Below are 23,915 nucleotides of genomic sequence, written 5' to 3' on the forward strand. Positions count from 1 at the left end.
TGTATGAGGCAAGATTTTTTACACGAGGATAGTGGATGCCTGCAACTCGCTGCCGAGGACCTTTAAGGGGCGTCCTGAGAAATACATGAATAGGATGGGAATAGAGGGATATGGTCGACTGAAGGGCAGGGGATTTTAGTTCAGACGGGCAGCATGGTCGGTGCAGGCTTGGAGGGCCGAAGGGCCTGTTCCTGCGCTGTCAGTTTCTCTTTGCTATTTGAATTTGATTTTCTCGGTCAATATTCACAAACCTTTACTATGAGTGCTGCTGTTAAGAGTAGGTTTAATTACAATTGGAAGAGTGAGGTTAATAAATCTGTGGGATTTACCGGCTGTTCATGGCGATGGAAAATTCCGGTGCCACGCAGGCGCACGGGGTTCCCGGTAATGAGGCAATCTGTCAACAGGATATCCAGTTGACAACAGTGGGAACGGTAGATCCTGCTGGCGGGCCACCTCTGCTGCCAAAAAACACTCAGCGGGCTGGTTGGTAAATCCCACTCCTAATCTGTGAAACGTCTTAGTTTGAAGAATGTATATCAGCTAAATTACATTAGGTTAACAGACTCTGCATTTCTGACATCTGAAAACAGTAGGCAATAGATTTTGGTCTGAAAAGATGTCGCGCTGGCAGAACAAGGAGCTTACATTATAAGTTGAGCATTGTCGTTGTATAATCTCGGGAGAAGGTTTGTTTGCCTCCAGTTTAGAAATCGCTTCATAGTTCCCAGTGCATTGTCATCCATCACTATCTGGTCTGTCGTCCACACCTCAACACCAATCAGAGCAATTCGAACATCCAGAGGTCTGTAGAACTAGAGTGAGATAAAATATTTACAACATATCTGCTGAAATTATCCAACGGAGTTCCATTATTTCAAAAAGCATGTCAGTCTCAGTGCACTCTTTACCCTTCATCAACCCCTATCTCACTGCACTCTTTACCCCTCATAAACCCGTCTCACACTGCACTCTTTACCCCTCATAAACCCGTCTCACACTGCACTCTTTACCCCTCATAAACCCCTATCTCACTGCACTCTTTACCCCTCATAAACCCCTATCACACTGCACTCTTTACCCCTCAGAAACCCCTATCTCACTGCACTCTTTACCCCTCAGAAACCCCTATCTCACTGCACTCTTTACCCCTCAGAAACCCCTATCTCACTGCACTCTTTACCCCTCAGAAACCCCTATCTCACTGCACTCTTTACCCCTCATAAACCCCTATCTCACTGCACTCTTTACCCCTCAGAAACCCCTATCTCACTGCACTCTTTACCCCTCATAAACCCGTCTCACACTGCACTCTTTACCCCTCAGAAACCCCTATCTCACTGCACTCTTTACCCCTCATAAACCCCTATCTCACTGCACTCTTTACCCCTGATAAACCCCTATCTCACTGCACTTTTTACCCCTCATAAACCCCTATCTCACTGCACTCTTTACCCCGATAAACCCCTATCTCACTGCACTCTTTACCCCTCATAAACCCATATCTCACTGCACTCTTTACCTCTGATAAACCCCTATCACACTGCACTCTTTACCCCGATAAACCCCTATCTCACTGCACTCTTTACCCCTCATAAACCCATATCTCACTGCACTCTTTACCTCTGATAAACCCCTATCACACTGCACTCTTTACCCCTCATAAACCCCTATCACACTGCACTCTTTACCCCTCATAAACCCGTCGCACACTGCACTCTTTACCCCTCATAAGCCCCTATCTCACTGCACTCTTTACCCCTCATTAACGCCTATCTCACTGCACTCTTTCCCCTTCATCAACCCCTATCACACTGCACTCTTTACCCTTCATAAACCCCTATCTCACTGCACTCTTTACCTCTGATAAACCCCTATCTCACTGCACTCATTACCCCTCATAAACCCCTATCTCACTGCAGTCTTTACCCCTCATAAACCCCTATCTCACTGCACTCGTTACCCCTCAGAAACCCCTATCTCACTGCACTCTTTACCCCTCATAAACCCCTATCTCACTGCAGTCTTTACCCCTCATAAACCCCGATCACACTGCACTCTTTACCCCTCATAAACCCCTATCTCACTGCGCTCTTTACCCCTCATAAACCCCTATCTCACTGCACTCTTTACCCCTCAGAAACCCCTATCTCATTGCACTTTTTACCCCTCATAAACCCCTATCTCACTGCACTCTTTACCCCGATAAACCCCTATCTCACTGCACTCTTTACCCCTCATAAACCCATATCTCACTGCACTCTTTACCTCTGATAAACCCCTATCACACTGCACTCTTTACCCCGATAAACCCCTATCTCACTGCACTCTTTACCCCTCATAAACCCATATCTCACTGCACTCTTTACCTCTGATAAACCCCTATCACACTGCACTCTTTACCCCTCATAAACCCCTATCACACTGCACTCTTTACCCCTCATAAACCCGTCTCACACTGCACTCTTTACCCCTCATAAACCCCTATCTCACTGCACTCTTTACCCCTCATTAACGCCTATCTCACTGCACTCTTTCCCCTTCATCAACCCCTATCACACTGCACTCTTTACCCTTCATAAACCCCTATCTCACTGCACTCTTTACCTCTGATAAACCCCTATCTCACTGCACTCATTACCCCTCATAAACACCTATCTCACTGCACTCTTTACCCCTCATAAACCCCTATCTCACTGCAGTCTTTACCCCTCATAAACCCCGATCACACTGCACTCTTTACCCCTCATAAACCCCTATCTCACTGCGCTCTTTACCCCTCATAAACCCCTATCTCACTGCACTCTTTACCCCTCAGAAACCCCTATCTCATTGCACTCTTTACCCCTCATAAACCCCTATCTCACTGCACTCTTTACCCCCCATAAACCCATATCTCACTGCACTCTTTACCCCTCATAAACTCCTAGCACACTGCACTCTTTACCCCTCATGAACACCTATCACACTGCACTCTTTGCCACTCAGAAACCCCTATCACACTGCACTCTTTACCCCTCAGAAACCCCTATCACACTGCACTCTTTACCCCTCATAAACCCCAATCTCACTGCACTCTTTACCTCTGATAAACCCCTTACACACTGCACTCTTTACCCCTCATAAACCCCTATCACACTACACTCTTTACCCCTCATAAACACCTATCTCACTGCACTCTTTACCCCTCATAAACCCCTATCACACTGCACTCTTTACCCCTCATAAACCCCTATCTCACTGCACTCTTTACCCCTCATAAACCCCTATCTCACTGCACTCTTTACCCCTCATGAACCCCTATCTCACTGCACTCTTTACCCCTCATAAGCCCCTATCACACTGCACTCTTTACCCCTCATAAACACCTCTCTCACTGCACTTTACCCCTCATAAACCCCTATCACACTGCACTCTTTACCCCTCATAAACCCCTAACTCACTGCACTCTTTACCCCTCATAAACCCCTATCTCACTGCACTCTTTACCCCTCATAACCCACTTTCACACTGCACTCTTTACCCCTCATTAACCCCTATCTCACTGCACTCTTTACCCCTCATAAACCCCGATCTCACTGCACTCTTTACCCCTCATAAACCCCTATCACACTGCACTCTTTACCCCTCATCAACCCATATCACACTGCACTCTTTACCCCTCATAAACGCCTATCACACTGCACTCTTTACCCCTCATAAACCCCTATCTCAATGCACTCTTTACCCCTCAGAAACCCCTATCACACTGCACTCTTTCCCCCTCAGAAACCCCTAACTCACTGCACTCTTTACCCCTCATGAACCCCTATCTCACTGCACTCTTTACCCCTCATAAACCCCTATCTCACTGCACTCTTTACCCCTCATAAACCCCTCTCACTGCACTCTTTACCCCTCATAAATCCCTATCTCACTGCACTCTTTAACCCTCAAAAACCCCTATCTCACTGCACTCTTTACCCCTCATAAACCCCTATCTCACTGCACTCTTTACCCCTCAGAAACCCTTATATCACTGCACTCTTTACCCCTCATAAACCACTATCTCACTGCACTCTTTACCCCTCATAAACCCCTCTCTCACTGCACTCTTTACCCTCATACACCCCAATCTCATTGCACTCTTTACCTCTGATAAACCCCTATCACACTGCACTCTTTACCCCTCATAAACCCCAATCACACTGCACCCTTTACCCCTCATAAACCCCTATCTCACTGCACTCTTTACCCCTCATAAACCCCTATCTCACTGCACTCTTTACCCCTCATAAACCCCTATCTCACTGCACTCTTTACCCCTCAGAAACCCCTATCACACTGCACTCTTTACCCCTCATAAACCCCAATCTCACTGCACTCTTTACCTGATAAAACCCGATCACACTGCACTCTTTACCCCTCATAAACCCCTATCACACTGCACTCTTTACCCCTCATACCCCCTATTTCACTGCACTTTTTACCCCTCATGTACCCCTATCACACTGCACTCTTTAACCCTCAGAAACCCCTATCACACTGCACTCTTTACCCTCATAAACCCCAATCTCACTGCACTCTTTACCTCTGATAAACCCCTATCACACTGCACTCTTTACCCCTCATAAACCCCAATCACACTGCACCCTTTACCCCTCATAAACCCCTATCTCACTGCACTCTTTACCCCTCATAAACCCCTATCTCACTGCACTCTTTACCCCTCATAAACCCCTATCTCACTGCACTCTTTATCCCTCAGAAACCCCTATCACACTGCACTCTTTACCCCTCATAAACCCCAATCTCACTGCACTCTTTACCTGATAAAACCCTATTACACTGCACTCTTTACCCCTCATAAACCCCTATCACACTACACTCTTTACCGCTCATAACCCCTATTTCACTGCGCTTTTTACCCCTCATAAACCCCTATCACACTGCACTCTTTACCCCTCATAAACCCCTATCTCACTGCACCCTTTACCCCTCATAAACCCCTATCTCACTTCACTCTTTACCCCTCATAAACCCCTATCTCACTGCACTCTTTACCCCTCATAAACCCCTATCTCACTGCACTCTTTACCCCTCAGAAACCCCTATCACACTGCACTCTTTACCCCTCATAAACCCCAATCTCACTGCACTCTTTACCTGATAAAACCCTATTACACTGCACTCTTTACCCCTCATAAACCCCTATCACACTACACTCTTTACCGCTCATAACCCCTATTTCACTGCACTTTTTACCCCTCATAAACCCCTATCACACTGCACTCTTTACCCCTCATAAACCCCTATCTCACTGCACTCTTTACCCCTCATAAACCCCTATCTCACTGCAGTCTTTACCCCTCATAAACCCCTATCTCACTGCACTCTTTACCCCCATAAACCCCTATCACACTGCACTCTTTACCCCTCATAAACCCATATCTCACTGCACTCTTTACCCCTCATAAACCCCTATCTCACTGCACTCTTTACCCCTCATAAACCCCTCTCTCACTGCACTCTTTACCCCTCATAAACCCCTATCACACTGCACTCTTTACCCCTCATGAACCCCTATCTCACTGCACTCTTTACCCCTCATAAACCCCTATCTCACTGCACTCTATACCCCTCATAAATCCCTATCACACTGCACTCTTTACCCCTCATAAACCCCTCTCTCACTGCACACTTTACCCCTCATAAACCCCTATCACACTGCACTCTTTACCCCTCATGAACCCCTATCTCACTGCAATCTTTACCCCTCATAAAGCCCTATCACACTGCACTCTTTACCCCTCATAAACCCCTATCACACTGCACTCTTTACCCCTCATGAACCCCTATCTCACTGCACATTTTACCCCTCATTAACCCCGATCTCACTGCACTCTTTACCTCTCATAAACCCTTATCACACTGCACTCTTTCCCCCTCATAAACCCCTATCTCACTGCCCTCTTTACCCCTCATAAACCCCTATCACACTGCACTCTTTACCCCTCATAAACCCCTATCTCACTGCACTCTTTACCCCTCATAAACCCCTATCTCACTGCACTCTTTACCCCTCATGAACCCCTATCACACTGCACTCTTTATCCCTCATGAACCCCTATCTCACTGCACTCTTTACCCCTCATAAACCCCTATCTCACTGCACACTTTACCCCTTGATAAACCCCTATCATACTGCACTCTTTACCCCTCATCAACACTTATCTCACTGCACTCTTTACCCCTCATAAACCCCTATCTCACTGCACTCTTTACCCCTCATAAACCCCTATCTCACTGCACTCTTTACCCCTCATAAACCCCTATCACACTGCACTCTTTACCCTTCATCAACCCCTATCTCACTGCACTCTTTACCCCTCATAAACCCCGATCTCACTGCACTCTTTACCCCTCAGAAACCCCTATCTCACTGCACTCTTTACCCCTCATAAACCCCTATCTCACTGCACTCTTTACCCCTCATAAACCCCTATCTCACTGCACTCTTTACCCCTCATAAACCCCTATCACACTGCACTCTTTACCCCTCATCAACACTTATCTCACTGCACTCTTTACCCCTCATAAACCCTTATCTCACTGCACTCTTTACCCCTCATAAACCCCTATCACACTGCACTCGTTACCCCTCAGAAACCCCAATCACACTGCACTCTTTACCCCTCATAAACCCCTGTCTCACTGCACTCTTTACCCCTCATAAACCCCTATCACACTGCACTCTTTACCCCTCATCAACCCCTATCACACTGCACTCTTTACCCCTCATAAACCCCTATCACACTGCACTCTTTACCCCTCAGAAACCCCTATCACACTGCACTCTTTACCCCTCATAAACCCCAAACTCACTGCACTCTTTACCTCTGATAAACCCCTATCACACTGCACTCTTTACCCCTCATAAACCCCTATCACACTACACTCTTTACCCCTCATAAACACCTATCTCACTGCACTCTTTACCCCTCATAAACCCCTATCACACTGCACTCTTTACCCCTCATAAACCCCTATCTCACTGCACTCTTTACCCCTCATAAACCCCGATCACACTGCACTCTTTACCCCTCATAAACCCCTATCTCACTGCACTCTTTACCCCTCATAAACCCCTATCTCACTGCACTCTTTACACCTCAGAAACCCCTATCTCATTGCACTCTTTACCCCTCATAAACCCCTATCTCACTGCACTCTTTACCCCCCATAAACCCCTATCTCACTGCACTCTTTACCCCTCATAAACTCCTAGCACACTGCACTCTTTACCCCTCATGAACACCTATCACACTGCACTCTTTGCCCCTCAGAAACCCCTATCACACTGCACTCTTTACCCCTCAGAAACCCCTATCACACTGCACACTTTACCCCTCATAAACCCCTATCACACCGCACTCTTTACCCCTCATAAACCCCTATCTCACTGCACTCTTTACCCCTCATAAACCCCTATCTCACTGCACTCTTTACCCCTCATGAACCCCTATCTCACTGCACTCTTTACCCCTCATAAGCCCCTATCACACTGCACTCTTTACCCCTCATAAACACCTCTCTCACTGCACTTTACCCCTCATAAACCCCTATCACACTGCACTCTTTACCCCTCATAAACCCCTAACTCACTGCACTCTTTACCCCTCATAAACCCCTATCTCACTGCACTCTTTACCCCTCATAACCCACTATCACACTGCACTCTTTACCCCTCATTAACCCCTATCTCACTGCACTCTTTACCCATCATAAACCCCGATCTCACTGCACTCTTTACCGCTCATTAACCCCGATCTCACTGCACTCTTTACCCCTCATAAACCCCTATCACACTGCACTCTTTACCCCTCATCAACCCCTATCACACTGCACTCTTTACCCCTCATAACCCACTATCACACTGCACTCTTTACCCCTCATTAACCCCTATCTCACTGCACTCTTTACCCCTCATAAACCCCGATCTCACTGCACTCTTTACCGCTCATTAACCCCGATCTCACTGCACTCTTTACCCCTCATAAACCCCTATCACACTGCACTCTTTACCCCTCATAAACCCCTATCTCACTGCACTCTTTACCCCTCAGAAACCCCTATCACACTGCACTCTTTCCCCCTCAGAAACCCCTATCTCACTGCCTTCTTTACCCCTCAGAAACCCCTAACTCACTGCACTCTTTACCCCTCATGAACCCCTATCTCACTGCACTCTTTACCCCTCATAAACCCCTATCTCACTGCACTCTTTACCCCTCATAAACCCCTCTCACTGCACTCTTTACCCCTCATAAACCCCTATCTCACTGCACTCTTTACCCCTCATGAACCCCTATCTCACTGCACTCTTTACCCCTCATAAGCCCCTATCACACTGCACTCTTTACCCCTCATAAACACCTCTCTCACTGCACTTTACCCCTCATAAACCCCTATCACACTGCACTCTTTACCCCTCATAAACCCCTAACTCACTGCACTCTTTACCCCTCATAAACCCCTATCTCACTGCACTCTTTACCCCTCATAACCCACTATCACACTGCACTCTTTACCCCTCATTAACCCCTATCTCACTGCACTCTTTACCCCTCATAAACCCCGATCTCACTGCACTCTTTACCGCTCATTAACCCCGATCTCACTGCACTCTTTACCCCTCATAAACCCCTATCACACTGCACTCTTTACCCCTCAACAACCCCTATCACACTGCACTCTTTACCCCTCATAACCCACTATCACACTGCACTCTTTACCCCTCATTAACCCCTATCTCACTGCACTCTTTACCCCTCATAAACCCCGATCTCACTGCACTCTTTACCGCTCATTAACCCCGATCTCACTGCACTCTTTACCCCTCATAAACCCCTATCACACTGCACTCTTTACCCCTCATCAACCCCTATCACACTGCACTCTTTACCCCTCATAAACCCCTATCACACTGCACTCTTTACCCCTCATAAACCCCTATCTCACTGCACTCTTTACCCCTCAGAAACCCCTATCACACTGCACTCTTTCCCCCTCAGAAACCCCTATCTCACTGCCTTCTTTACCCCTCAGAAACCCCTAACTCACTGCACTCTTTACCCCTCATGAACCCCTATCTCACTGTACTCTTTACCCCTCATAAACCCCTATCTCACTGCACTCTTTACCCCTCATAAACCCCTCTCACTGCACTCTTTACCCCTCATAAACCCCTATCTCACTGCACTCTTTAACCCTCAAAAACCCCTATCTCACTGCACTCTTTACCCCTCATAAACCCCTATCTCACTGCACTCTTTACCCCTGATAAACCCCTATCTCACTGCACTCTTTACCCCTCATAAACCCCTATCTCACTGCACTCTTTACCCCTCATAAACCACTATCTCACTGCACTCTTTACCCCTCATAAACCCCTCTCTCACTGCACTCTTTACCCTCATACACCCCAATCTCATTGCACTCTTTACCTCTGATAAACCCCTATCACACTGCACTCTTTACCCCTCATAAACCCCTATCTCACTGCACTCTTTACCCCTCAGAAACCCCTATCACACTGCACTCTTTACCCCTCATAAACCCCAATCTCACTGCACTCTTTACCTGATCAAACCCGATCACACTGCACTCTTTACCCCTAATAAACCCCTATCACACTGCACTCTTTACCCCTCATAACCCCTATTTCACTGCACTTTTTACCCCTCATGAACCCCTATCACACTGCACTCTTTAACCCTCAGAAACCCCTATCACACTGCACTCTTTACCCACATAAACCCCAATCTCACTGCACTCTTTACCTCTGATAAACCCCTATCACACTGCACTCTTTACCCCTCATAAACCCCAATCACACTGCACCCTTTACCCCTCATAAACCCCTATCTCACTGCACTCTTTACCCCTCATAAACCCCTATCTCACTGCACTCTTTACCCCTCATAAACCCCGATCTCACTGCACTCTTTACCCCTCAGAAACCCCTATCACACTGCACTCTTTACCCCTCATAAACCCCAATCTCACTGCACTCTTTACCTGATAAAACCCTATCACACTGCACTCTTTACCCCTCATAAACCCCTATCACACTACACTCTTTACCGCTCATAACCCCTATTTCACTGCACTTTTTACCCCTCATAAACCCCTATCACACTGCACTCTTTACCCCTCATAAACCCCTATCTCACTGCACTCTTTACCCCTCATAAACCCCTATCTCACTGCACTCTTTACCCCTCATAAACCCCTATCTCACTGCACTCTTTACCCCCATAAACCCCTATCACACTGCACTCTTTACTCCTCATAAACACCTATCTCACTGCACTCTTTACCCCTCATAAACCCCTATCACACTGCACTCTTTACCCCTCATAAACCCCTATCTCACTGCACTCTTTACCCCTCATAAACCCCGATCACACTGCACTCTTTACCCCTCATAAACCCCTATCTCACTGCACTCTTTACCCCTCATAAACCCCTATCTCACTGCACTCTTTACACCTCAGAAACCCCTATCTCATTGCACTCTTTACCCCTCATAAACCCCTATCTCACTGCACTCTTTACCCCCCATAAACCCCTATCTCACTGCACTCTTTACCCCTCATAAACTCCTAGCACACTGCACTCTTTACCCCTCATGAACACCTATCACACTGCACTCTTTGCCCCTCAGAAACCCCTATCACACTGCACTCTTTACCCCTCAGAAACCCCTATCACACTGCACACTTTACCCCTCATAAACCCCTATCACACCGCACTCTTTACCCCTCATAAACCCCTATCTCACTGCACTCTTTACCCCTCATAAACCCCTATCTCACTGCACTCTTTACCCCTCATGAACCCCTATCTCACTGCACTCTTTACCCCTCATAAGCCCCTATCACACTGCACTCTTTACCCCTCATAAACACCTCTCTCACTGCACTTTACCCCTCATAAACCCCTATCACACTGCACTCTTTACCCCTCATAAACCCCTAACTCACTGCACTCTTTACCCCTCATAAACCCCTATCTCACTGCACTCTTTACCCCTCATAACCCACTATCACACTGCACTCTTTACCCCTCATTAACCCCTATCTCACTGCACTCTTTACCCATCATAAACCCCGATCTCACTGCACTCTTTACCGCTCATTAACCCCGATCTCACTGCACTCTTTACCCCTCATAAACCCCTATCACACTGCACTCTTTACCCCTCATCAACCCCTATCACACTGCACTCTTTACCCCTCATAACCCACTATCACACTGCACTCTTTACCCCTCATTAACCCCTATCTCACTGCACTCTTTACCCCTCATAAACCCCGATCTCACTGCACTCTTTACCGCTCATTAACCCCGATCTCACTGCACTCTTTACCCCTCATAAACCCCTATCACACTGCACTCTTTACCCCTCATAAACCCCTATCTCACTGCACTCTTTACCCCTCAGAAACCCCTATCACACTGCACTCTTTCCCCCTCAGAAACCCCTATCTCACTGCCTTCTTTACCCCTCAGAAACCCCTAACTCACTGCACTCTTTACCCCTCATGAACCCCTATCTCACTGCACTCTTTACCCCTCATAAACCCCTATCTCACTGCACTCTTTACCCCTCATAAACCCCTCTCACTGCACTCTTTACCCCTCATAAACCCCTATCTCACTGCACTCTTTACCCCTCATGAACCCCTATCTCACTGCACTCTTTACCCCTCATAAGCCCCTATCACACTGCACTCTTTACCCCTCATAAACACCTCTCTCACTGCACTTTACCCCTCATAAACCCCTATCACACTGCACTCTTTACCCCTCATAAACCCCTAACTCACTGCACTCTTTACCCCTCATAAACCCCTATCTCACTGCACTCTTTACCCCTCATAACCCACTATCACACTGCACTCTTTACCCCTCATTAACCCCTATCTCACTGCACTCTTTACCCCTCATAAACCCCGATCTCACTGCACTCTTTACCGCTCATTAACCCCGATCTCACTGCACTCTTTACCCCTCATAAACCCCTATCACACTGCACTCTTTACCCCTCAACAACCCCTATCACACTGCACTCTTTACCCCTCATAACCCACTATCACACTGCACTCTTTACCCCTCATTAACCCCTATCTCACTGCACTCTTTACCCCTCATAAACCCCGATCTCACTGCACTCTTTACCGCTCATTAACCCCGATCTCACTGCACTCTTTACCCCTCATAAACCCCTATCACACTGCACTCTTTACCCCTCATCAACCCCTATCACACTGCACTCTTTACCCCTCATAAACCCCTATCACACTGCACTCTTTACCCCTCATAAACCCCTATCTCACTGCACTCTTTACCCCTCAGAAACCCCTATCACACTGCACTCTTTCCCCCTCAGAAACCCCTATCTCACTGCCTTCTTTACCCCTCAGAAACCCCTAACTCACTGCACTCTTTACCCCTCATGAACCCCTATCTCACTGTACTCTTTACCCCTCATAAACCCCTATCTCACTGCACTCTTTACCCCTCATAAACCCCTCTCACTGCACTCTTTACCCCTCATAAACCCCTATCTCACTGCACTCTTTAACCCTCAAAAACCCCTATCTCACTGCACTCTTTACCCCTCATAAACCCCTATCTCACTGCACTCTTTACCCCTGATAAACCCCTATCTCACTGCACTCTTTACCCCTCATAAACCCCTATCTCACTGCACTCTTTACCCCTCATAAACCACTATCTCACTGCACTCTTTACCCCTCATAAACCCCTCTCTCACTGCACTCTTTACCCTCATACACCCCAATCTCATTGCACTCTTTACCTCTGATAAACCCCTATCACACTGCACTCTTTACCCCTCATAAACCCCTATCTCACTGCACTCTTTACCCCTCAGAAACCCCTATCACACTGCACTCTTTACCCCTCATAAACCCCAATCTCACTGCACTCTTTACCTGATCAAACCCGATCACACTGCACTCTTTACCCCTAATAAACCCCTATCACACTGCACTCTTTACCCCTCATAACCCCTATTTCACTGCACTTTTTACCCCTCATGAACCCCTATCACACTGCACTCTTTAACCCTCAGAAACCCCTATCACACTGCACTCTTTACCCACATAAACCCCAATCTCACTGCACTCTTTACCTCTGATAAACCCCTATCACACTGCACTCTTTACCCCTCATAAACCCCAATCACACTGCACCCTTTACCCCTCATAAACCCCTATCTCACTGCACTCTTTACCCCTCATAAACCCCTATCTCACTGCACTCTTTACCCCTCATAAACCCCGATCTCACTGCACTCTTTACCCCTCAGAAACCCCTATCACACTGCACTCTTTACCCCTCATAAACCCCAATCTCACTGCACTCTTTACCTGATAAAACCCTATCACACTGCACTCTTTACCCCTCATAAACCCCTATCACACTACACTCTTTACCGCTCATAACCCCTATTTCACTGCACTTTTTACCCCTCATAAACCCCTATCACACTGCACTCTTTACCCCTCATAAACCCCTATCTCACTGCACTCTTTACCCCTCATAAACCCCTATCTCACTGCACTCTTTACCCCTCATAAACCCCTATCTCACTGCACTCTTTACCCCCATAAACCCCTATCACACTGCACTCTTTACTCCTCATAAACCCCTATCTCACTGCACTCTTTACCCCTCATAAACCCCTATCTCACTGCACTCTTTACCCCTCATAAACCCCTCTCTCACTGCACTCTTTACCCCTCATAAACCCCTATCACACTGCACTCTTTACCCCTCATGAACCCCTATCTCACTGCACTCTTTACCCCTCATAAACCCCTATCTCACTGCACTCTTTACCCCTCATAAACCACTATCACACTGCACTCTTTACCCCTCATAAACCCCTCTCTCACTGCACACTTTACCCCTCATGAACCCCTATCTCACTGCAATCTTTACCCCTCATAAAGCCCTATCACACTGCACTCTTTACCCCTCATGAACCCCGATCTCACTGCACTTTTTACCCCTCATTAACCCCGATCTCACTGCACTCTTTACCTCTCATAAACCCTTATCACACTGCACTCTTTCCCCCTCATAAACCCCTATCTCACTGCCCTCTTTACCCCTCATAAACCCCTATCACACTGCACTCTTTACCCCTCATAAACCCCTATCTCACTGCACTCTTTACCCCTCATAAACCCCTATCTCACTGCACTCTTTACCCCTCATGAACCCCTATCACACTGCACTCTTTATCCCTCATGAACCCCTATCTCACTGCACTCTTTACCCCTCATAAACCCCTATCTCACTGCACTCTTTACCCCTCATAAACCCCTATCACACTGCACTCTTTACCCCTCATCAACACTTATCTCACTGCACTCTTTACCCCTCATGAACCCCTATCTCACTGCACTCTTTACCCCTCATAAACCCCTATCTCACTGCACTCTTTACCCCTCATAAACCCCTATCACACTGCACTCTTTACCCTTCATCAACCCCTATCTCACTGCACTCTTTACCCCTCATAAACCCCGATCTCACTGCACTCTTTACCCCTCAGAAACCCCTATCTCACTGCACTCTTTACCCCTCATAAACCCCTATCTCACTGCACTCTTTACCCCTCATAAACCCCTATCTCACTGCACTCTTTACCCCTCATAAACCCCTATCACAGTGCACTCTTTACCCCTCATCAACACTTATCTCAATGCACTCTTTACCCCTCATAAACCCCTATCTCACTGCACTCTTTACCCCTCATAAACCCCTATCACACTGCACTCGTTACCCCTCAGAAACCCCAATCACACTGCACTCTTTACCCCTCATAAACCCCTATCTCACTGCACTCTTTACCCCTCATAAACCCCTATCACACTGCACTCTTTACCCCTCATAAACCCCGATCACACTGCACTCTTTACCCCTCATAAACCCCTATCTCACTGCACTCTTTACCCCTCATAAACCCCTATCTCACTGCACTCTTTACCCCTCAGAAACCCCTATCTCATTGCACTCTTTACCCCTCATAAACCCCTATCTCACTGCACTCTTTACCCCCCATAAACCCCTATCTCACTGCACTCTTTACCCCTCATAAACTCCTAGCACACTGCACTCTTTAGCCCTCATGAACACCTATCACACTGCACTCTTTGCCCTTCAGAAACCCCTATCACACTGCACTCTTTACCCCTCAGAAACCCCTATCACATTGCACTCTTTACCCCTCATAAACCCCTATCACACCGCACTCTTTACCCCTCATAAACCCCTATCTCACTGCACTCTTTACCCCTCATAAACCCCTATCTCACTGCACTCTTTACCCCTCATGAACCCCTATCTCACTGCACTCTTTACCCCTCATAAGCCCCTATCACACTGCACTCTTTACCCCTCATAAACACCTCTCTCACTGCACTTTACCCCTCATAAACCCCTATCACACTGCACTCTTTACCCCTCATAAACCCCTAACTCACTGCACTCTTTACCCCTCCTAAACCCATATCTCACTGCACTCTTTACCCCTCATAACCCACTATCACACTGTACTCTTTACCCCTCATTAACATCTATCTCACTGCACTCTTTACCCATCATAAACCCCAATCTCACTGCACTCTTTACCGCTCATTAACCCCGATCTCACTGCACTCTTTACCCCTCATAAACCCCTATCACACTGCACTCTTTACCCCTCATCAACCCCTATCACACTGCACTCTTTACCCCTCATAACCCACTATCACACTGCACTCTTTACCCCTCATTAACCCCTATCTCACTGCACTCTTTACCCCTCATAAACCCCGATCTCACTGCACTCTTTACCGCTCATTAACCCCGATCTCACTGCACTCTTTACCCCTCATAAACCCCTATCACACTGCACTCTTTACCCCTCATCAACCCCTATCACACTGCACTCTTTACCCCTCATAAACCCCTATCACACTGCACTCTTTACCCCTCATAAACCCCTATCTCACTGCACTCTTTACCCCTCAGAAACCCCTATCACACTGCACTCTTTCCCCCTCAGAAACCCCTATCTCACTGCCTTCTTTACCCCTCAGAAACCCCTAACTCACTGCACTCTTTACCCCTCATGAACCCCTATCTCACTGCACTCTTTACCCCTCATAAACCCCTATCTCACTGCACTCTTTACCCCTCATAAACCCCTCTCACTGCACTCTTTACCCCTCATAAACCCCTATCTCACTGCACTCTTTACCCCTCATAAACCCCTAACTCACTGCACTCTTTACCCCTCATAAACCCCTATCTCACTGCACTCTTTACCCCTCATTACCCACTATCACACTGCACTCTTTACCCCTCATTAACCCCTATCTCACTGCACTCTTTACCCCTCATAAACCCCGATCTCACTGCACTCTTTACCGCTCATTAACCCCGATCTCACTGCACTCTTTACCCCTCATAAACCCCTATCACACTGCACTCTTTACCCCTCAACAACCCCTATCACACTGCACTCTTTACCCCTCATAACCCACTATCACACTGCACTCTTTACCCCTCATCAACCCCTATCACACTGCACCCTTTACCCCTCATAAACCCCTATCACACTGCACTCTTTACCCCTCATAAACCCCTATCTCACTGCACTCTTTACCCCTCAGAAACCCCTATCACACTGCACTCTTTCCCCTCGGAAACCCCTATCTCACTGCCTTCTTTACCCCTCAGAAACCCCTAACTCACTGCACTCTTTACCCCTCATGAACCCCTATCTCACTGCACTCTTTACCCCTCATAAACCCCTATCTCACTGCACTCTTTACCCCTCATAAACCCCTCTCACTGCACTCTTTACCCCTCATAAACCCCTATCTCACTGCACTCTTTAACCCTCAAAAACCCCTATCTCACTGCACTCTTTACCCCTCATAAACCCCTATCTCACTGCACTCTTTACCCCTCAGAAACCCTTATCTCACTGCACTCTTTAACCCTCATAAACCACTATCTCACTGCACTCTTTACCCCTCATAAACCCCTCTCTCACTGCACTCTTTACCCTCATACACCCCAATCTCATTGCACTCTTTACCTCTGATAAACCCCTATCACACTGCACTCTTTACCCCTCATAAAACCCAATCACACTGCACCCTTTACCCCTCATAAACCCCTATCTCACTGCACTCTTTACCCCTCATAAACCCCTATCTCACTGCACTCTTTACCCCTCATAAACCCCTATCTCACTGCACTCTTTACCCCTCAGAAACCCCTATCACACTGCACTCTTTACCCCTCATAAACCCCAATCTCACTGCACTCTTTACCTGATAAAACCCGATCACACTGCACTCTTTACCCCTAATAAACCCCTATCACACTGCACTCTTTACCCCTCATAACTCCTATTTCACTGCACTTTTTACCCCTCATGAACCCCTATCACACTGCACTCTTTAACCCTCAGAAACCCCTATCACACTGCACTCTTTACCCTCATAAACCCCAATCTCACTGCACTCTTTACCTCTGATAAACCCCGATCACACTGCACTCTTTACCCCTCATAAACCCCAATCACACTGCACCCTTTACCCCTCATAAACCCCTATCTCACTGCACTCTTTACCCCTCATAAACCCCTATCTCACTGCACTCTTTACCCCTCATAAACCCCTATCTCACTGCACTCTTTACCCCTCAGAAACCCCTATCACACTGCACTCTTTACCCCTCAGAAACCCCAATCTCACTGCACTCTTTACCCCTCATAAACCCCTATCTCACTGCACTCTTTACCCCTCATAAACCCCTATCTCACTGCACTCTTTACCCCCATAAACCCCTATCACACTGCACTCTTTACTCCTCATAAACCCCTATCTCACTGCACTCTTTACCCCTCATAAACCCCTATCTCACTGCACTCTTTACCCCTCATAAACCCCTCTCTCACTGCACTCTTTACCCCTCCTAAACCCCTATCACACTGCACTCCTTACCCCTCATGAACCCCTATCTCACTGCACTCTTTACCCCTCATAAACCCCTATCTCACTGCACTCTTTACCCCTCATAAACCACTATCACACTGCACTCTTTACCCCTCATAAACCCCTCTCTCACTGCACACTTTACCCCTCATGAACCCCTATCTCACTGAAATCTTTACCCCTCATAAAGCCCTATCACACTGCACTCTTTACCCCTCATGAACCCCGATCTCACTGCACTTTTTACCCCTCATTAACCCCGATCTCACTGCACTCTTTACCTCTCATAAACCCTTATCACACTGCACTCTTTCCCCCTCATAAACCCCTATCTCACTGCCCTCTTTACCCCTCATAAACCCCTATCACACTGCACTCTTTACCCCTCATAAACCCCTATCTCACTGCACTCTTTACCCCTCATAAACCCCTATCTCACTGCACTCTTTACCCCTCATGAACCGCTATCACACTGCACTCTTTATCCCTCATGAACCCCTATCTCACTGCACTCTTTACCCCTCATAAACCCCTATCTCACTGCACTCTTTACCCCTCATAAACCCCTATCACACTGCACTCTTTACCCCTCATCAACACTTATCTCACTGCACTCTTTACCCCTCATGAACCCCTATCTCACTGCACTCTACCCCTCATAAACCCCTATCTCACTGCACTCTTTACCCCTCATAAACCCCTATCACACTGCACTCTTTACCCTTCATCAACCCCTATCTCACTGCACTCTTTACCCCTCATAAACCCCGATCTCACTGCACTCTTTACCCCTCAGAAACCCCTATCTCACTGCACTCTTTACCCCTCATAAACCCCGATCTCACTGCACTCTTTACCCCTCATAAACCCCTATCTCACTGCACTCTTTACCCCTCATAAACCCCTATCACACTGCACTCTTTACCCCTCATCAACACTTATCTCACTGCACTCTTTACCCCTCATAAACCCCTATCTCACTGCACTCTTTACCCCTCATAAACCCCTATCACACTGCACTCGTTACCCCTCAGAAACCCCAATCACACTGCACTCTTTACCCCTCATAAACCCCTATCTCACTGCACTCTTTACCCCTCATAAACCCCTATCACACTGCACTCTTTACCCCTCATCAACCCCTATCACACTGCACTCTTTACCCCTCATAAACCCCTATCATACTGCACTCTTTACCCCTCAGAAACCCCTATCACACTGCACTCTTTACCCCTCATAAACCCCACTCTCACTGCACTCTTTACCTCTGATAAACCCCTATCACACTGCACTCTTTACCCCTCATAAACCCCTATCACACTACACTCGTTACCCCTCAGAAACCCCAATCACACTGCACTCTTTACCCCTCATAAACCCCTATCTCACTGCACTCTTTACCCCTCATAAACCCCTATCACACTGCACTCTTTACCCCTCATAAACCCCGATCACACTGCACTCTTTACCCCTCATAAACCCCTATCTCACTGCACTCTTTACCCCTCATAAACCCCTATCTCACTGCACTCTTTACCCCTCAGAAACCCCTATCTCATTGCACTCTTTACCCCTCATAAACCCCTATCTCACTGCACTCTTTACCCCCCATAAACCCCTATCTCACTGCACTCTTTACCCCTCATAAACTCCTAGCACACTGCACTCTTTACCCCTCATGAACACCTATCACACTGCACTCTTTGCCCCTCAGAAACCCCTATCACACTGCACTCTTTACCCCTCAGAAACCCCTATCACACTGCACTCTTTACCCCTCATAAACCCCTATCACACCGCACTCTTTACCCCTCATAAACCCCTATCTCACTGCACTCTTTACCCCTCATAAACCCCTATCTCACTGCACTCTTTACCCCTCATGAACCCCTATCTCACTGCACTCTTTACCCCTCATAAGCCCCTATCACACTGCACTCTTTACCCCTCATAAACACCTCTCTCACTGCACTTTACCCCTCATAAACCCCTATCACACTGCACTCTTTACCCCTCATAAACCCCTAACTCACTGCACTCTTTACCCCTCATAAACCCCTATCTCACTGCACTCTTTACCCCTCATAACCCACTATCACACTGCACTCTTTACCCCTCAATAACCCCTATCTCACTGCACTCTTTACCCATCATAAACCCCGATCTCACTGCACTCTTTACCCCTCAGAAACCCCTATCACACTGCACTCTTTCCCCCTCAGAAACCCCTATCTCACTGCCTTCTTTACCCCTCAGAAACCCCTAACTCACTGCACTCTTTACCCCTCATGAACCCCTATCTCACTGCACTCTTTACCCCTCATAAACCCCTATCTCACTGCACTCTTTACCCCTCATAAACCCCTCTCACTGCACTCTTTACCCCTCATAAACCCCTATCTCACTGCACTCTTTACCCCTCATGAACCCCTATCTCACTGCACTCTTTACCCCTCATAAGCCCCTATCACACTGCACTCTTTACCCCTCATAAACCCCTAACTCACTGCACTCTTTACCCCTCATAAACCCCTATCTCACTGCACTCTTTACCCCTCATAACCCACTATCACACTGCACTCTTTACCCCTCATTAACCCCTATCTCACTGCACTCTTTACCCCTCATAAACCCCGATCTCACTGCACTCTTTACCGCTCATTAACCCCGATCTCACTGCACTCTTTACCCCTCATAAACCCCTATCACACTGCACTCTTTACCCCTCAACAACCCCTATCACACTGCACTCTTTACCCCTCATAACCCACTATCACACTGCACTCTTTACCCCTCATTAACACCTATCTCACTGCACTCTTTACCCCTCATAAACCCCGATCTCACTGCACTCTTTACCGCTCATTAACCCCGATCTCACTGCACTCTTTACCCCTCATAAACCCCTATCACACTGCACTCTTTACCCCTCATCAACCCCTATCACACTGCACTCTTTACCCCTCATAAACCCCTATCACACTGCACTCTTTACCCCTCATAAACCCCTATCTCACTGCACTCTTTACCCCTCAGAAACCCCTATCACACTGCACTCTTTCCCCCTCAGACACCCCTATCTCACTGCCTTCTTTACCCCTCAGAAACCCCTAACTCACTGCACTCTTTACCCCTCATGAACCCCTATCTCACTGCACTCTTTACCCCTCATAAACCCCTATCTCACTGCACTCTTTACCCCTCATAAACCCCTCTCACTGCACTCTTTACCCCTCATAAACCCCTATCTCACTGCACTCTTTAACCCTCATAAACCCCTATCTCACTGCACTCTTTACCCCTCAGAAACCCTTATCTCACTGCACTCTTTACCCCTCATAAACCACTATCTCACTGCACTCTTTACCCCTCATAAACCCCTCTCTCACTGCACTCTTTACCCTCATACACCCCAATCTCATTGCACTCTTTACCTCTGATAAACCCCTATCACACTGCACTCTTTACCCCTCATAAACCCCAATCACACTGCACCCTTTACCCCTCATAAACCCCTATCTCACTGCACTCTTTACCCCTCATAAACCCCTATCTCACTGCACTCTTTACCCCTCATAAACCCCTATCTCACTGCACTCTTTACCCCTCAGAAACCCCTATCACACTGCACTCTTTACCCCTCATAAACCCCAATCTCACTGCACTCTTTACCTGATAAAACCCGATCACACTGCACTCTTTACCCCTAATAAACCCCTATCACACTGCACTCTTTACCCCTCATAACTTCTATTTCACTGCACTTTTTACCCCTCATGAACCCCTATCACACTGCACTCTTTAACCCTCAGAAACCCCTATCACACTGCACTCTTTACCCTCATAAACCCCAATCTCACTGCACTCTTTACCTCTGATAAACCCCTATCACACTGCACTCTTTACCCCTCATAAACCCCAATCACACTGCACCCTTTACCCCTCATAAACCCCTATCTCACTGCACTCTTTACCCCCATAAACCCCTATCTCACTGCACTCTTTACCCCTCATAAACCCCAATCTCACTGCACTCTTTACCCCTCATAAACCCCAATCTCACTGCACTCTTTACCTGATAAAACCCTATCACACTGCACTCTTTACCCCTCATAAACCCCTATCACACTACACTCTTTACCGCTCATAACCCCTATTTCACTGCACTTTTTACCCCTCATAAACCCCTATCACACTGCACTCTTTACCCCTCATAAACCCCTATCTCACTGCACTCTTTACCCCTCATAAACCCCTATCTCACTGCACTCTTTACCCCTCATAAACCCCTATCTCACTGCACTCTTTACCCCCATAAACCCCTATCACACTGCACTCTTTACTCCTCATAAACCCCTATCTCACTGCACTCTTTACCCCTCATAAACCCCTATCTCACTGCACTCTTTACCCCTCATAAACCCCTCTCTCACTACACTCTTTACCCCTCATAAACCCCTATCACACTGCACTCTTTACCCCTCATGAACCCCTATCTCACTGCACTCTTTACCCCTCATAAACCCCTATCTCACTGCACTCTTTACCCCTCATAAACCACTATCACACTGCACTCTTTACCCCTCATAAACCCCTCTCTCACTGCACACTTTACCCCTCATGAACCCCTATCTCACTGCAATCTTTACCCCTCATAAAGCCCTATCACACTGCACTCTTTACCCCTCATGAACCCCGATCTCACTGCACTTTTTACCCCTCATTAACCCCGATCTCACTGCACTCTTTACCTCTCATAAACCCTTATCACACAGCACTCTTTCCCCCTCATAAACCCCTATCTCACTGCCCTCTTTACCCCTCATAAACCCCTATCACACTGCACTCTTTACCCCTCATAAACCCCTATCTCACTGCACTCTTTACCCCTCATAAACCCCTATCTCACTGCACTCTTTACCCCTCATGAACCCCTATCACACTGCACTCTTTATCCCTCATGAACCCCTATCTCACTGCACTCTTTACCCCTCATAAACCCCTATCTCACTGCACTCTTTACCCCTCATAAACCCCTATCACACTGCACTCTTTACCCCTCATCAACACTTATCTCACTGCACTCTTTACCCCTCATGAACCCCTATCTCACTGCACTCTTTACCCCTCATAAACCCCTATCTCACTGCACTCTTTACCCCTCATAAACCCCTATCACACTGCACTCTTTACCCTTCATCAACCCCTATCTCACTGCACTCTTTACCCCTCATAAACCCCGATCTCACTGCACTCTTTACCCCTCAGAAACCCCTATCTCACTGCACTCTTTACCCCTCATAAACCCCTATCTCACTGCACTCTTTACCCCTCATAAACCCCTATCTCACTGCACTCTTTACCCCTCATAAACCCCTATCACACTGCACTCTTTACCCCTCATCAACACTTATCTCACTGCACTCTTTACCCCTCATAAACCCCTATCTCACTGCACTCTTTACCCCTCATAAACCCCTATCACACTGCACTCGTTACCCCTCAGAAACCCCAATCACACTGCACTCTTTACCCCTCATAAACCCCTATCTCACTGCACTCTTTACCCCTCATAAACCCCTATCACACTGCACTCTTTACCCCTCATCAACCCCTATCACACTGCACTCTTTACCCCTCATAAACCCCTATCATACTGCACTCTTTACCCCTCAGAAACCCCTATCACACTGCACTCTTTACCCCTCATAAACCCCTAACTCACTGCACTCTTTACCCCTCATAAACCCCTATCTCACTGCACTCTTTACCCCTCATAACCCACTATCACACTGCACTCTTTACCCCTCATTAACCCCTATCTCACTGCACTCTTTACCC

The 23,915-nt window shown here is 47.5% G+C and overlaps 1 protein-coding gene across 1 annotated transcript in view; it reads right to left on the minus strand.

Moving 5' to 3' along the window:
• Positions 1 to 23,915, minus strand: part of LOC140409441 (disintegrin and metalloproteinase domain-containing protein 12-like) — a 587,674-nt gene that overhangs the window by 444,800 nt on the left and 118,959 nt on the right. The window contains exon 9 of the mRNA XM_072497874.1: positions 649 to 815. Coding sequence (XP_072353975.1) covers positions 649 to 815 — 167 coding nt within the window. The remainder of the gene's footprint in view (positions 1 to 648; positions 816 to 23,915) is intronic.

Source organism: Scyliorhinus torazame, chromosome 3, assembly GCF_047496885.1.
Source record: "Scyliorhinus torazame isolate Kashiwa2021f chromosome 3, sScyTor2.1, whole genome shotgun sequence".
Classification (NCBI taxonomy): Eukaryota; Metazoa; Chordata; class Chondrichthyes; order Carcharhiniformes; family Scyliorhinidae; genus Scyliorhinus; species Scyliorhinus torazame.